The sequence below is a fragment of the Pinus tabuliformis genome, chromosome 1_2, assembly GCF_031772625.1.
Source record: "Pinus tabuliformis cultivar Carrire ecotype Pingquan chromosome 1_2, CPIR1, whole genome shotgun sequence".
In the NCBI taxonomy this organism is placed as follows: domain Eukaryota; kingdom Viridiplantae; phylum Streptophyta; class Pinopsida; order Pinales; family Pinaceae; genus Pinus; species Pinus tabuliformis.
Window position 1 is genome coordinate 352500572 of NC_142298.1, and position 15835 is coordinate 352516406.

The 15835-nt window shown below is 36.3% G+C and overlaps 1 protein-coding gene across 2 annotated transcripts in view; it reads left to right on the forward strand.

Annotated features, from left to right (window-relative positions):
* The window catches only part of LOC149205824 (Nucleotide-diphospho-sugar transferase family protein), an 85467-nt gene extending 78793 nt beyond the window's left edge, over positions 1-6674 (forward strand). For both annotated transcript variants that reach the window (XM_089395174.1, XM_089395175.1), the window contains 4 exons: positions 3447-3696; positions 3958-4899; positions 5061-5304; positions 5485-6674. In XM_089395174.1, the coding sequence (XP_089251300.1) occupies positions 3447-3696; positions 3958-4899; positions 5061-5304; positions 5485-5930 (1882 nt within the window). In that variant the 3' untranslated portion in view covers positions 5931-6674. The remainder of the gene's footprint in view (positions 1-3446; positions 3697-3957; positions 4900-5060; positions 5305-5484) is intronic.
* The last annotated feature ends 9161 nt before the right edge of the window (positions 6675-15835 follow it).

Consider the following 15835-nt stretch of genomic DNA (forward strand, 5'->3'; position numbering starts at 1 on the left):
TTTTAGGTGCATATCTAGAAAGCTTAGAGAGTGTTTTTTGTCAAATAAATGAACATTGAATCAATGTTTTTTTTTTTTTTTTTGTCATTTTCAGATTGTTTGCTTTCATTTCCTAGTAAAAAAATGGCACCTAGAGCAAGAGATCCTGCTTGGGCATATGTTGAAATGGTTGATAGTCAAATGCAATGCAAATTTTGCCATAGGAAAATTAAGGAAGGTCCTGGGGGCATTAATAGGCTGAAACAACACTTGGCAGGGATTAGAGGCCAAATTACCCCATGTACCTCACCAGAAATTGGGGAGATTAGAAAGAATTTGTTGGCCAGCTTTGAGAAATTTAAAGAAGATAAGGCTAGGCAAAAAGACATACACGCTGAAATTGGGAGGAAGAGGAAGATACAAAAAATGATGGCTACCAACCCCCACTATGATTTTGAGGGTTCTTCCTCTATCCCTCAAATTGAGGCATCCAACCCTTTCCGATATGTTCCTCCCTCTTTTGCTTCTGTTCAAGATAAGGGAAAGGGTAGAATGAATTTGAAAAAGGGTGATGTGACTATCAAAAGTTATTTCACTCCCTCCTCTCCATCAGATGCACATGGTCCTGAAGTTAGTAAAACTCAAATGCAGCCCACTTTAGATGACCATTGGAAGAAAGAATTGAGGGAGACTGCGTGTGATTACATAGCTAGATGGTGGTATGATGCTGATATCCCCTTTAATGCTGCTCGTTCACCATATTATGAGCCTATGTTTGATGCCATACATGCTGCTGGAAAAGGCTTCAAAGGCCCTACTATGCATGAGCTAAGGGGATTTCGTTTGCAGAAAGAAATTCAATCCATTAATGAGTATTTGCAAGAGTTCAGGGACTCATGGGCAAGAACAGGGTGTACCATCATGTCAAATGGATGGACTGATCAAAGAAACCGTACCATCATAAACTTTCTTGTCTTCTACCCACAGGGAACCATGTTTTTAAAATTAGTTGATGCATCTAATAAGATAAAAGATGGCCACTTGTTGTTTCAGCTATTGGATCAGGTTGTTGAGGAGGTGGGGGTGGCTAATGTTGTTCAAATCATCACAGATAATGCCTCTAACTATGTTCTTGCTGGTAAACTGTTAGAGGAAAAACACAAGACCATATTTTGGACCCCATGCGCTGCACATTGCATAGACCTCATGCTTGAGGATATTGGAAAATTAGATTGGGTCAAAAACACTATAGATCATGCCAAAAGCATAACAAAATTTATCTACAATCATACATTGGTTTTGAGCCTCATGAGGAAACACACTAGGGTCATGAGGAAACACACTGGGGGCAAGGATATTATTAGGCCTGCCATCACTAGATTTGCTACACTTTTTTTGTCATTGCAATCTATGCTTTCCCAACATAGAAACTTGCAAAAGATGTTTTCCAGTGATGAATGGAATCAAAGCAATTGGTCTAACAAACCAGAAGGCAAAGAATTGAAAAGGAAAGTCCATGAAGAAACTTTTTGGAGAAAGGCAGCAGAGATTGTGAAGCTTGCTGAGCCACTAGTTAAGGTGTTGCGGTTGGTGGATGGGGAAAGGTTGGCTATGGGCTTCATTTATGAGGCTATGGATCAAGCAAAGGAGCAAATAAAGACGGTATACAAGGATAGAGTGGCAAAGTATGGGCCCATTTGGGCAATCATTGATGAAAGATGGAACAATCAACTCCATCGCCCTATACATGCAGCTGGGTATTTTTTGAACCCACGGTATCATTATAAAGCTAAGGAGTCAGGAGCTTTGACGGGAGAGGTGAGAGATGGACTGGTTGATTGCATTGAACGCATGATCCCATTGGAGTCTGATCAGCTGGAGATACACCGACAGGCCAATGTCTTCAGCAATGCAGCAGGTACCTTTGGGAAGAACCTAGCAAAGATTGCAAGAGAAGCAGATGAGCCAGGTAAACAAAAATTTCAATTTTCAAATTCTTAATAGTTTTACTTTTTTTTAAAGTTTGTTAAATCGTTTATAATTTGAAAGTTAGATATAATTTGTAATTTTGTTGAGCTAACTCATTACACTCCTATGTTTTTTGCAGCACAATGGTGGGAGGCCTTTGGTGGCCATTGTCCTGAATTGCAAAGGTTTGCAATTCGTATTTTGAGTCAAACTTGCAGTGCATCTGGGTGTGAGCGCAATTGGGCTGTCTTTGAGAGGATTCACACAAAGAAGAGAAACCGTTTGGATCAAAAACGGTTAAATGATCTAGTTTTTGTCCAATACAACCTCCGGCTCAGACGAAACCATTTGCTGAACAAAAGACCGGATTCAGATCCCATTGTGTTGGAAGACATTGATCCAACATCAGATTGGGTAGTGGAGAGTTGTCCAGCAGAGTTTGATCCTGATGAGGATCTTGATTTAGATTTAGATCTGGAGACATCAGTTGAACTTGAACATGCTGTTCAACTTCAGCCTATTCAGTTGAATGCAGATCCCAATCCACCAGCCTCAGTCTCACAGCCAGCAGGGACTCCAGTTGTAGGTGCTTCCTCTGCTCAACCATGACAGAAGCGCAACCGCATATCTACTCTATCTCAGCTTGCATCTGCTGCAGTTGCACAGCCTGCTAGTGGTACCACTTCTACAGTTGCAGTTGGGGATGATGATGATGAGGAGGAGCCATGGGGCCCCCTGTCTGACTCTGATGATGATGATCCAGAGATTGATCGACGTGATCTTGGCTCCTCTGACAGTAGCTACTAGCCAGTGGCCCAGTAGTACTGTAGTACTAGTACTGGAGTCTGGTCACCGTCACATTTTACTTTTGTTGTAGAGGCCATTTCTAGCCTCCTTGGTTATGTGTTTTTTGTTTTGAGTCTTCGATCATGTATGACAGTTGACTATGTATTGCCATTGGGTACCATTTTGATATAATGGATTGGTTCATGAGCCTACTTTGATCATATGTTGTCTTCCATCTATATTATAATGCTGTGTGTTTGGAAACATGAATGAAAATCTTTAAAATCTTTAAAATTATGTTTTTTTATAAAAAAAATAAATATTTAATGTATTTTTTACAACGACCGAGTCATTGAAATCGAGCCGGCCAAGTCATTACCGTTTCGGAGTCGGAGTCGGAGTCGATCCTCGGCCGAGTCGGAGTCGGAGTCGGAGTCTTAAAACATTGGTTGAAACTGGTCAATACCATGCATTGTCATTTCTTTTGATAATCTATACATATAACTGAAACCTTTCATACTTTCTTTGACCAAGTTGATGGAGCTTTATGGTTTTGGACATCCTGCATACAAAGCATACATTTTGAGATTGCTTTGTTGATATGCAAAGTCTTAGCATGGCTCTAGTCTTTAGTGGGTATCAGGTGACAAATTGGGTAGAAGTTAACTAGGATGTTGATCATGTAAGTAAAATAATGTGGAGTGTCAATGCAGGTTTATAGGTACGCCGATGTTCCACAGCATGGTGACAAGGGCTCGTGCTTCTAATTCAGACATTGCTGTCCTAATTGAGCCTGAGTCTGTTCTTCTTCCAGACTTTATGACCGCTCTTCAGTATGCCCATGGCCTAGAGCATGACTGGCTTCTTGTTGCGATGTCTCCAAAAGTTTCTTATTTTCCATTCGATATGGAAAGACAGGGACAATGGTTTGAAGAAGGTGGTCTTCTGGTTGAACATGAAAAGGTACTTAACTGCTAAGACTTGCCAATTTGATCTTTCAGATGCCCCATTAAGTACTTGACTGTGCTATGATATTTAGAACATGGAAAGTGAGGAATGCAAGCTTCTTGAAATGTTATCAAGTTTCAACCATCATACCAACAAGCTGGTGGGACATATAAATGTCTAAAATATCTCATATGAACAAATGTATTTTTAACCTTAATGTCAAGAACTTTCTATAGCTATCACAATTGTAAAATGACTTGCTTTTCTTTTTATCAGGTGCAACAGTACTACATGCAGAAACGCCAGTGGATCAATTGCGAAGGTGGAAAATTGTGGGCATGGAATACAGGAGAACTGCCTTTGCATGCTGGAGTCATGCCTCCTTTCATTTATGGAAAAGGTTTTCACAATGAATGGCTGTTAAATGAGGCTTTGTCATCAGATTTCAGATTTGTGTTTGATGCAAGTGAAGCTATATCGATTTTCCATCCTGAAAATGGTTTGAACTTCAATGGGCATTCAACAGAAAATGTAGCCATTGCAGATAAAGTTGGAAGGATTTGGGAAATTGAAGGCAATACACATCTGGCAGCTCTATATGGTTCATATTATTTCCGTCCAGCTAATTTCTCAAACAAACCTGTGAAACTTGTGGAGTGCGATGGAAAATATTACTTGATAAACCCTCCAGATGAGCCAAAATATGAGCAAGCTATAAAGCACAAATCTTCTGCTTCTGAATTCAATTCCGATGGGGAAGTCCTTAAACGTATACGAAAAAATGGAAAACTTATGACAAGCTTTAGAAGGTTCTTTTTGGGTAAGAGGCAGAGAAAACCTTCAGTGAGATTAGATAAATCATTAGTTCAGGGAAGTGGAAGATCATATATGTGGAAGAATATGATCCTGGGTTCCATAAAGAGGGGCCCAAGAGCTGAATGTATCCATATAAGCAATGCAGAAGGAAGGAAACTGGACTGCTCGACATCAGAGCTGAAAGTTGATCTGAAACCTGCATTGACCTTATCCCTATCTTTCTCCTTGGAATCTCTGCTCCAGAAAGTTGCTAATCATGAAAACACTGTAGTTCTTGCAGTGGTGGGGAATAACTACAGAGACATGCTGATGAGCTGGGTTTGCCGGTTAAGGCGGCTCAAGATTAACAACTTTCTTGTCTGTGCAATTGATCATCAGGTTTACGAGTTTGCTGTTCTACAGGTATGTTGTTCAGTTTAAAATAAGGGAATGCAGATTGTGTACTGGCTAGGTTCATTTTCAGATTATTTTCACGTTGGGATGATATATACGACTTAATCCTTACATTTATGTTATCAGTGGATGTCCAGATTCTGATGAAAGATAACTCTTTGGAGTTGCAGGGGTTACCAGTGTTTATGGATGGTCCTGCAATGAATATTAGCTTTAATGACTGCCATTTTGGAACGAAATGCTTCCAGAGAGTAACAAAAATAAAATCACGGGTTGTTTTGCAAATCCTACAACTTGGTTACCATGTACTCCTGAGTGATGTAGATGTCTACTGGTTCAAAGACCCATTGCCTTATCTCAAGTCCTTTGGACCTGGTGTCCTTGCTGCACAGAGTGACGAATACAATGAGACAGGTTTGTATATTCTAATTTTTCCCATATATTTGATCTTGTTAGTGTCATCAATGACTTTTTGTGCCCTTTTCTATTTTTCCTATTTGTAGATTCAGTTTAGATACAATCAATAACCTCTCTAGTGTGAATGGGTAGGTTTGTTGTGCATCAGTTCTTTGATTAAATAATTGACTTTTGCAGAGCCATTAAATCTACCCCGGCGTCTGAACTCAGGTTTCTACTTCGCTCGATCTGATCATGCAACCATTGTTGCTTTGGATAAGATTGTAAAACATGCTGCACTGTCAGATCTGTCAGAACAACCAAGCTTCTATGATACACTGTGTGGGGAAGGGGGTGTAAATAGAGTTGGTAATTACCTGTGTGTAGAACCAGAGACAAACTTAACAGTTCATTTCTTAGACAGAAACAAGTTCCCAAATGGAGCTTTCAATGGTTTGTGGGAGAAGAGCAATTTAAAAGGTGCTTGCAAAGATCAAGGATGTATAATCCTGCATAACAATTGGATAAGTGGGAGAAAAAGGAAACTAGAGAGGCAAGTAGCATCAGGGCTTTGGGAATATGATGTCAGCTCTAGAATGTGCTTGCAAAGATGGCAAGGAGCCAAGTCCATGAGTTCCTATTAACCAACCCAGTTCACATGAAAAAATTGCAGCTCAAGCTGTAAAGAAACTTTGAAGCTTCTCCAATTCCATTCTTCTGAAGTAGTCCTTCCAGTATTATCAACATTTGAGCAAAGATTATCCTCAGAAAAAGCACTAGAATGAAGCTATCTGAGCGAGGGAGTTGATGAGGACATTTAACAAACATTCCTTCTGCAAGATTGGTGCAGAACAAAGTTGAATGGATGGATTCACAAAACAAAGAAAATAGATTGGTTGTAAAACATGAAATTGTTCAGAATCTCCAGTTCCACTTCCATCTCACAAAAATCTTACATTTTACAAGAATGGAAGATTGTTGCTTCATTGATTTTTAAAATGCAGCTATAGGAGATTCTCAACACCAATTCCATGAAGATTAAACCATATTTTATCTGGAAAGGAAAGAACATAAGCTGTTTGCAAAATATTGATGTCAACTAGAAGGTCAGCGTAGTATCTTCTTTGGGTTTGCAAAACAACCCTGCCATAGAGTTTTGTTGGAAAGTGAGTCTTGGCAGATTCTTGATAGATATCATGCTAGGGATGAATGCAGATTCTATAAAGTTGGGGGCACTAAATTTTAGAGTTGACACATTTCCTGAAATGTCTACCTTACTATTATGATTTATCCCATCTTAAAAAAGTTATTGAACATGTAACCTCAAATTTTGGTTGTATCTGAAGAGTCCAGGTCAAGTCTTAACGTGAGTGCCAATTGAATTCACAGTTATTGCTGTTTATGTCCAGAGAATGTTGGAATTGAAAGACTGGTATCCATGACATTCTCTCTCTTTCAGTTTTTGAAATTGTGTACCATACCCAACTTATAGAAGGGTACGTGATTTTATTTTGTCTCCTAACCTTTCAGAAATATGCATGCACATTTTTAAAGAAACATCAGTATAACATGCAAGACAACCCTGATGGAGAAGAGGTTTGTTAATAAATATCTTTCAAAAATTAGAAAATTTATCTTTCAAAAAAAAAACTCAGACGAATAACCACAATCATCTGGTTAATGCAAAAATATGAACTTTGAAAACAAAACTTTATATTAACTCATTCTTACAAATTTTAGAATAAAATAACATGACTACATCTGATACTACATCTCAGTTGAACATTTACGAAATTGATTGCCGTAGGAATGATTCACCACAGAGTTGTAGGGATTCTTACTTGAATGTCAATCCCAATCTAGGGTTATGGAATGACAAGTAGCTAATAGCCAATAGGCATATGAAAGACTCTTTTGATTCCCAAAAGCTGACTGGCACAAAACCTTTGTTAGCCTTCTGGCTAGATCAAGAGTAAAAAGTAGATAATGGCAGCTACAATCCTTGCTAACCTACTTGCTAAGCAGGGCAAGAGCTATAACAACATAGGAAAATAACTATTGGAACTTGCTAGGCTATTAGCTAAGTAGGGTAAAGGTTATGACAACACTTGGGACTTCAGCAACGACTACTGCTGCGATCACCATATATGCCTTGCCAGCGTACTTACTTGAATCAAGGCCTTCTTGGAAGCCTCCTCACTAGAACAATGGATCTGTATTCCTTGAAAACCTTACCTACTTGCTAGAACAAGGAAAATTCCAATAACTGCAGCAATTGGCTTATTGTGTCCATTTGCCACTACCATTCCTGAATCCTCACATGTGCAGGAAATCAACCAGTGAAGATCACGAAATAGCTGGAGTTAATTGACAATTTGCAATCATGTACACTTATGCACTAGCAACCACCTGTATGCAGGTTTCTCCAAGATCTCTCATGCATGCAATAATGCAGCTCTTGTCAAATCCTAAGATGGGATTTATTTAGAAGTTGATGACGGTTGGTGGAGAGTTTAATGTCCATGGCCAAATTCTCTTTTAAGGTGGTGTCTGCCTCCAAAAAGTATTTTATCTCACCATGTACTTCTGCCACATAAAAGGTGGAGAAATTCGATGTATGCTACTTGCCATATCATATCTGTTAAGATATTTAGACACGTATGGGTTAGCTAAAATCAACTTGGTTTAATGTCTCTTACCTAAACAGTTTGTTTCTTAATGTGTTTATTTAATATGCATCTATGTACTCTGATTGTCACAAAATGTTTTAGACATAGAGTGATTTGAGGACTCATATTCTCCTCGATGCTAAAGGCTATTGATCCATGGCTTAACACTCAATTAGTCTATGATTTATATTTAAAGAGCATGGAGAGACATTTGTTGATGATTAATTGTGAGAAACTCTTTTATATATAATTATTTTTTTTACATTAATAGAAAGTCTCAAGTGGCCATATTGGTTGTGGCTATGGACTATTTTATTTTTAAAGGGTTTTAACCATGTAAAAACATTGGTGTTGTGATTTTTAACCATGTAAAAACAAATCTCCAAAAGCAGTTCATTAAATTCAAATTGGGTGGAAGGAAATATAAGTTGTTTGGATTTCAAGCTCCACCAATTCAAGTCATCTTCGCTCAGTGGATGAAACTTATTCGCAAGGGGGCACCAACATTTGTCCCACAATGTCAGCAGTTGGAGTTACTATCGATAGAAGGGACCCACCAGCCATCAGAAATTTCATCCTTGATTCAGAAATACGAGAAGGTTTTTCAGGATCTACCAATGAAATTACCCCCTGAAAGACAAATTGAACACATTATCGAAGTCAAACCAGACTTGGCACCAGTAAATGTTAAGCCATATCGTTATCCCCATCATCACAAGACAGAAATAAAATGATTAATAAAAGACCTACTGAAGCATGGAGTCGTTATGAAAAGTAGAAGTCCATACGCTACACCCGTAGTGTTGGTTAGGAAGAAGGATGGATCTTTCTGATTATGTATAGATTACAGAGGTTTAAATAGAATCACTATTAAACATAACTTTCCGATTCCGTTCATTGATGAAATGCTAGATGAACTACACGGTGCAGAATACTTCTCCAAATTAGATCTAAGATCAGACTACTACCAAATACGAGTAAGACTAGAAGATGTCGAAAAGATAGCATTCATGACTCATGAATGGGCATTATGAGTTCAAAGTTATGCCATTTGGATTAACAAATGCGCCAACCACCTTCCAAGCAACCATGCATGAACTTTTTCACCCATATTTGCGGAAGTTTGTTTTAGTTTTCTTTGATGATATTTTGATCTACTGTAAGAAATAGAAGGAACATCTCAAGCATTTGGAAGAAGTATTATCTGTATTAGAGAAGAATCAATTCTACACCAAGTTATCAAAATGTTTTTTTGGGCAAAAGGAACTTGAATACCTGGGACATGTTATATCCAAGGAAGGAGTCAAGGTGGATCCCAACAAAATCAAGGCAATCAAAGAATGGCCCAAACCCAAGAACTTATCCAAGCTAAGAGGTTTTCTAGGGCTAGCTGGGTATTACAGAAGATTTATAAAAAACTATGCACATCTGATAACACCCCTTACCAACTTATTAAATAAAAATGCTTTTCAGTGGAATGACCAAGAAAACACGTGTTTCAAGAATATAAAGGAAGTAATGTCAACCACACCAGTGCTAGTGACTCCTAATTTCTCCAAGCAGTTCGTAGTTGAATGTGATGCTTCGGGATTCGGAATTGGTGCCGTATTAATGCAGGACAACCACCCTATAGCATTTGAGAGTAGGAAACTTAATAAACGAGAAGGCTTAAAATCAACATACCAAAAAGAGATGCTTGCCATCATACATGCCTTAACAAAGTGGCACCAATACTTGCTTGGAAGTAAATTTTCAATCCAAACCGACCACAACAGTCTACAATTCTTACTTCAGCAAAAGACATTATCAACAGAGCAACAAAAATGGATGGAGAAGTTGTCAGCCTTCGACCTAGAGATATTGCACAAAAAAGGGAAAGAAAATGTCGTGGCGGATGCACTCTCATGTAAAGATGACGACAACACAACATGTGCTGCTATGATAGTTGTTCCAGAATGGTTGGACGAAATATGAGCCGAATATGCCAAGGATGAGGATTGTGACTCCATGATTAAGAATATTAGTCAACATACCAACTTCGAGTGGAAGAATGACATCTTATGATATAAGGGTAGAATTTACCTAACACTCGCATCCAAATTTAAGGTGAGAACACTAAAAGAGTCTCACATTTCGCTTGCAGTCGGACATGTCAGGTTCTACAAGACTTACTACAACATCCGACAGTGATTCTATTGGAAGGGTATGAGCAAGGAAATTCATAAATATGTTGCAGAATGTGATATTTGTCAAAGAACAAGAGCGAAAATGTTCCAACCCCAGGGTTGCTACATCCACTACACATTCCAAATCAAAAGAGGGAGGAGATTTCAATGGACTTTATTGAAGGACTACTTGCATATGACAGAAATGATAAAATATGTGTAGTAATCGATAGGCTCACTAAATATGGCCACTTTATGGCTATTAAAAAGACTGAGACAACTAAACAAATCGCTGATGTGTTTTGTAAAAATATTTACAAACTACACGGGTTTCTTAAGGTCATCATCAACGATAGAGATGTAAGGTTTAATGGAAAATTTTGGAAGGAATTCTGCCATGACGTAGGAATATCCCTCAACATGAGTTCGGCCTATCACCCCCAAACAGATGGGCAAACCGAAATAATTAATAAATGCTTGGAAACATATCTTCGTTGTTTCGTTATAGATAAACAAAACAGATGGACCCAGTGGCAACACCTGGTAGAATGGTGGTATAATACAACATACCACACTTCAGCTAAGATGACACCTTTCCAAGCCTTATATGGTTATGAGCCACCCAGGTGGAAAGACTTTACACTCCTTGATTCTAGGGTACCAGTAGTTAAAGAACGCCTAGGAGAAAGTCAAAGGATCATCAACTTACAAAAAGAAAATCTAACCATGGCTCATAATAGAATGAAACAATAAGCCGACCAACACTTCTCTAAAAGAGAGTTCGATGAGGGAGATAGGGTCTTTGTTAGACTCCAACCTTATAAGAAACTATCACTAAAACAACAAGGAAGAATAAATTATCACCTAAATATTATGGGCTGTATCAGATAATCAAAAAAATAAGTAGTGTAGCTTATGGATTAAAGTTACATGACAATTGTTGAATCCATAATACCTTTCATGTATCAATTCTCAAGAGAGTACTAAGGAAAAACCAAATAGCACAAATAGAAATACCAAAGATTGATGAAGAAGGAAGAATAATCCTCAAACCTGAAGGTATACTCACTACCCGAGAAAAGGTTTTACGATCCAAGACAATAAAGGAATACCTCATCAAATGGAAGAGGTTACCAGTGGAAGACTCATCTTGGGAATCAAAACGTTTTCTTCATCAACACCCAAACCTACCAATGCTTTGAGGACAAAGCATCTTAAGGGGAAGGCAATGTTATGAATTTAAATTCATAAAATTATTTAAATGTTAAAATATTACCTAAATAATTAAATTGTTAATTGTAATCAATTAATTAATAATTAATTAACTAAATGAAGAGACATTAGTCTCAAAGGACATGTCTCTCTGATTAGGCATGGCCAGTCAACTCCTATTAAAGGAGCATCGCCTCAGCCTTGTAATCATCATTCTAATATTATCATCTAATACAATATACTACATACATAATTATATGTGTATTCTTAGAAATCAATCAGGAATTATAAATTATTTTTTCTAACACAAACTTTTCGGCCCACTATCTTAGGTCTAATTTTTAGACTTGCAATTGTCGGCCTACCAATAGCTGCAGAAACCCTAGTTTCACACATGTGAGAGAGAGTAAGCACAAAAACAAGTTATTTTCTTCTTCTTTGACTTTCTGTATCCTTCTTTGACCTTTTCTCCTCTTGCCTCTTCTTTCTTGCTTCAAATCGAACTTATGTTTGTCTAAATCATTCAAATCTTATTCCTTTATATACCCTTCTCTGGAGGTTGAATAGGGCTTTCCTAGGCCGACTTTTCAATCGTAGGGCCGACTCAGCCTTGGAGGTCATTTTGCCTTTTCTAGATTCAAAAATAATTTCTCTTTCCTATTACAAATTATCCAAATGGGCCTTATACAGATGACACAGACTCTCTTGACTCAATAAACCCCAGGAGCATGAAGAACATGCTTGACCTAGTGACAAATCATTTATTTTTGTAAGCTTGGTAGGAATACATCTTCATCATGTCCAACTTCTCACCCTGATCGGGGGGATAACACAAGATTTGAACCCAAAGCTTCCGGTTCGGTGAGACTTCATTTCCACGACCTTTGCCAATTGAGCTATCCCAAGTGGACTAATGACAAATCAATTTGAGCATGAAACCCATGCTTAAAATAATAATCCTTTTTCTCTTTTTACAGATATATATAATGTCATAATTACAAAGGAAATTATGAAGACCGAATCTAGTTACATTCTCCAATAATTGAACCATTCCATTGTGTTTGAAGCATTGATTTTAGTTGGAAATGCTTTTTATTTCACTCAAAAAGTTTTTTTTTCACCCAATGTACATCATTTTTTGCCATATTTAGAGGTATAAAGATTGGATATTGCATTTTAATTTTTTTTTACAAAGTTCATATTTTGGTTTTTTGCTATATTCCTAGTTTGCTACTCTTTTTGGTCTATGTATTGAGAAATGCAACTAGTATCGGTCTTCATAATTGTATTTGAGTCATGATGTAATGCATATGTCAAAAGAAAGAAAAATAAAATTATTTGTAAAATAAAAACTATTTATTAGCATGGGTTTCATGCTTATTTATTTTATTTTTAGGTCAAAAGCACCCATTAAGTGATCTAGGGTTTGTGTTTTGAGTCAAAGTCTTAGTCATGATGTAAAAGACCTTTCTTGGGCTCATTGTGTCAAAGAAAGAAGATTATTTGGTCATGCAATACTCCACCACCAAATTGGTATGCCCTTTTTCTTCATGTCAGCCTAATAGAGGAATTTCAAACTACTATATATACCCATGCATTTGACCTACTGAGAAACTATTCATACAAGAACCCAATCTGCGACTAGAGGTGCAAAAAAGAAGCCAAAAAGGTGTGGGGTAAAGAAAGGGGAGACAAGACAAGTGAAGAAAGAAGGAATCTTTACCCAACAAAAAGAAGCCGAGATTCTCCATTTTTCCACCACATGTGCGAGTTAGGGTTTTTGTAGGTTCGATCTATTGCAAAACAAAATTTTAGATGTTGCAGAGAGATTGTTTGACTCAAATTTTGGAGGATGATTAATGTTGACTTGTGAGAATTTGACTAAATTTTGACTTGTCTACATGGGAGGTTGACTGGGTGGATTGGAAAAGGTCACTTGTCTTGGTTGTCTCATTTGATTTGGTTCATGAAAGAAGAGAATAATTTTCTGGATTTTCACCTAGAAGAGGGGTTTTTTCTTGGCTGAGAGCCTATTTCTTGTGTCCTTGATCTTCATGTTTATGGTTTTGGTAGTTGCTTGATGATTAGTTAATAAGAATTTAAGAACATCTCAAGTAATTATCAAAGATAAAGAAGATATTCCTTCCTTTTATGATTTTCTAACTCTATGTACACTTTGTTGTGTGTTTTGTACAATTTCGACAAATCAAAGGCCCTCATTTTCCTTCATTAAAGTTTTTATATATTTTGTATTAACTCACTTATTCAAAAGTTATGTTATTTCTTACGAGGTCTTGAGTTCAAATCTCTTTTTTCAAGTTAATTTTTAAGAAGTTCATGCATTCATAAGTTATTTCACAACTTTGTTGCTAATTGTATTTCATTCAAATTATAAAAATAAATCACTATAAAGTAGTTTTAATATATATTTTTGAAAGTTACCTTTTGCATTCAACTTCATTTTATAAAATAACTTTAGTGTAAAAATGATTTTCACTTAACTATAAAAGTGGATGAGATCATAAATAATTTATTTATAAAGTGTGCCTATGGGAAAAGTTAGAGAAGGAAGGGGATCTTTTTTTACCTAACAACTTCATTGTGCATCCATCACTATGTGGGCCAACTTCTCTCTAACATGTGGCATGTTTGTCACCTTTTATGCATTAAAAAAACACAACTTTCACATCCAAAATCCATTTTTGATGACGTCTTTTTTTAATAGTTTATTTTTTCGAGAGCTTTTGGTTGAGATAATGAGTTTCAACTTTTGAATCTCTATTATCTACATATTTTTAATATGGCTATTGATATTTTGTTTATCAATGCCAACTACTTTTCATGGAAATCCCATATAGAAGATGTATTGAAAAGTAAAGAATTGTAACAGATTAACTTGTGCAAATAAAAAAAAATGATGTTAAAAAAGAAATCAAATGGGATTTTAAGAATGATGAAGCATGTGAATTAATAGAATGTCTATTTATTTTGATTAAATGTTTTATCTTCAAGGAATTAATGACTTGGATGAAGCTTGAGAAAATTTATTGAAGTATTTGGCAAATACAATGTGGTTCAAGCCCATCAACTTGAAAATCATATAATGTTGCTATCTCCTAATGTTTTTTCTTGCATTGGAGATTATTTACCCAAGTTCAAAATGCTTAGACTTTTAACTAAAAATTGTAAAATCAATATGAAGAATGACTGATGCATATATGTTATTTTAGCCAAGTTTGATATTGCATATGTTGTGTTTGTTTCTATTTTTTATGCCAGTAGAAAAGCTTAAGGGTTTCATATCAAGATCCCTTTAATTAGGGAACAAGACCAACTCTTGCATCTTGGGAGTGATAAACAATATAGTACATCCAATGAAACCTTAGTGGCCCTACATAAAGATAAAATGAAACATACAAAGAAGTAACATCATTGCAACTACAAGCAAAATGACTGTCCCAAGCCCTCTCAACTAGTTTCTATTCCCAATGGTGGCAAATGACCAAAATAAAAAATTAAGAAGACTAACAAACATTACAATTTTTGTGAGTGAGCTGGTCATTAAAGTCTAAATTTTTTAAAAAGATGGAGGCCTTATAAGCATCAATATAGAAACGTATTAATTTTGATTCTTATTTTTCTAACATTTTGCTAATGGACACTTTTTTCTTTTGGTTTCTCCTTCAATGTAACATCGACTTCTTTTTCTGATGAGCAACTTATTGATTTTGGAGCATCTTATCATACGGATAATGATAAAGCCATTTTTTTTGCTCTAAATGATTGTAATATCAAACAAATATTTTTTAGTGAGATCTTATAATGTTGTAGGGTTTAGATTAGTTTGGGTAAATATTGGTAATTTCGATAGTGTATTATGTGTTTCAAATGTTTCCTATAGTCTTTTATTGATATATCAGATCACTCATTTACGTGGAGGTTAAACAACAAAGTTTTCACCTCATGAAGTTGTAATTAAAGATTTAAAATTTCTTAAGCATGCCCTTGCAACTAGAATTGTTGATGATATTATGAGGTTGTACAAATTTGATAACTTTGAATTGTAATATTTTCCATCAATTTTTATTTCTCAGAATGATGAATAAAATAAACTTTGGCATGAATAGTTTGGCCATATAAACTATTGTTCGTTGTAGTGACTATGTAATCAAAATATTGCCTTTGGGCTTCCTATTGTTTCTTGCAAATGGCGTTTGTGTTGGTTGTGTTCCTAAAAAACATCATCGTGATAGTTTTGACAAATGTGTCTATTGGCACACCTTTTCCCCTTTGTAGCTTGTTCACAGTGATTTATGTGGTCCTCTTTATACTTCTTTCTCTAGGTATGAGTACTTCTTGACTTTCATTGATGACTTACCTAGATCCATTTGAGTTTACTTCTTAAATCTTACGAGTGAAGTTTTTGACTTGTTTTTGGCTTACCAGGCCTTTGTAAAAAACACTTTATACATCAAGTACAAAGGTAAAGAACATATGATGGAA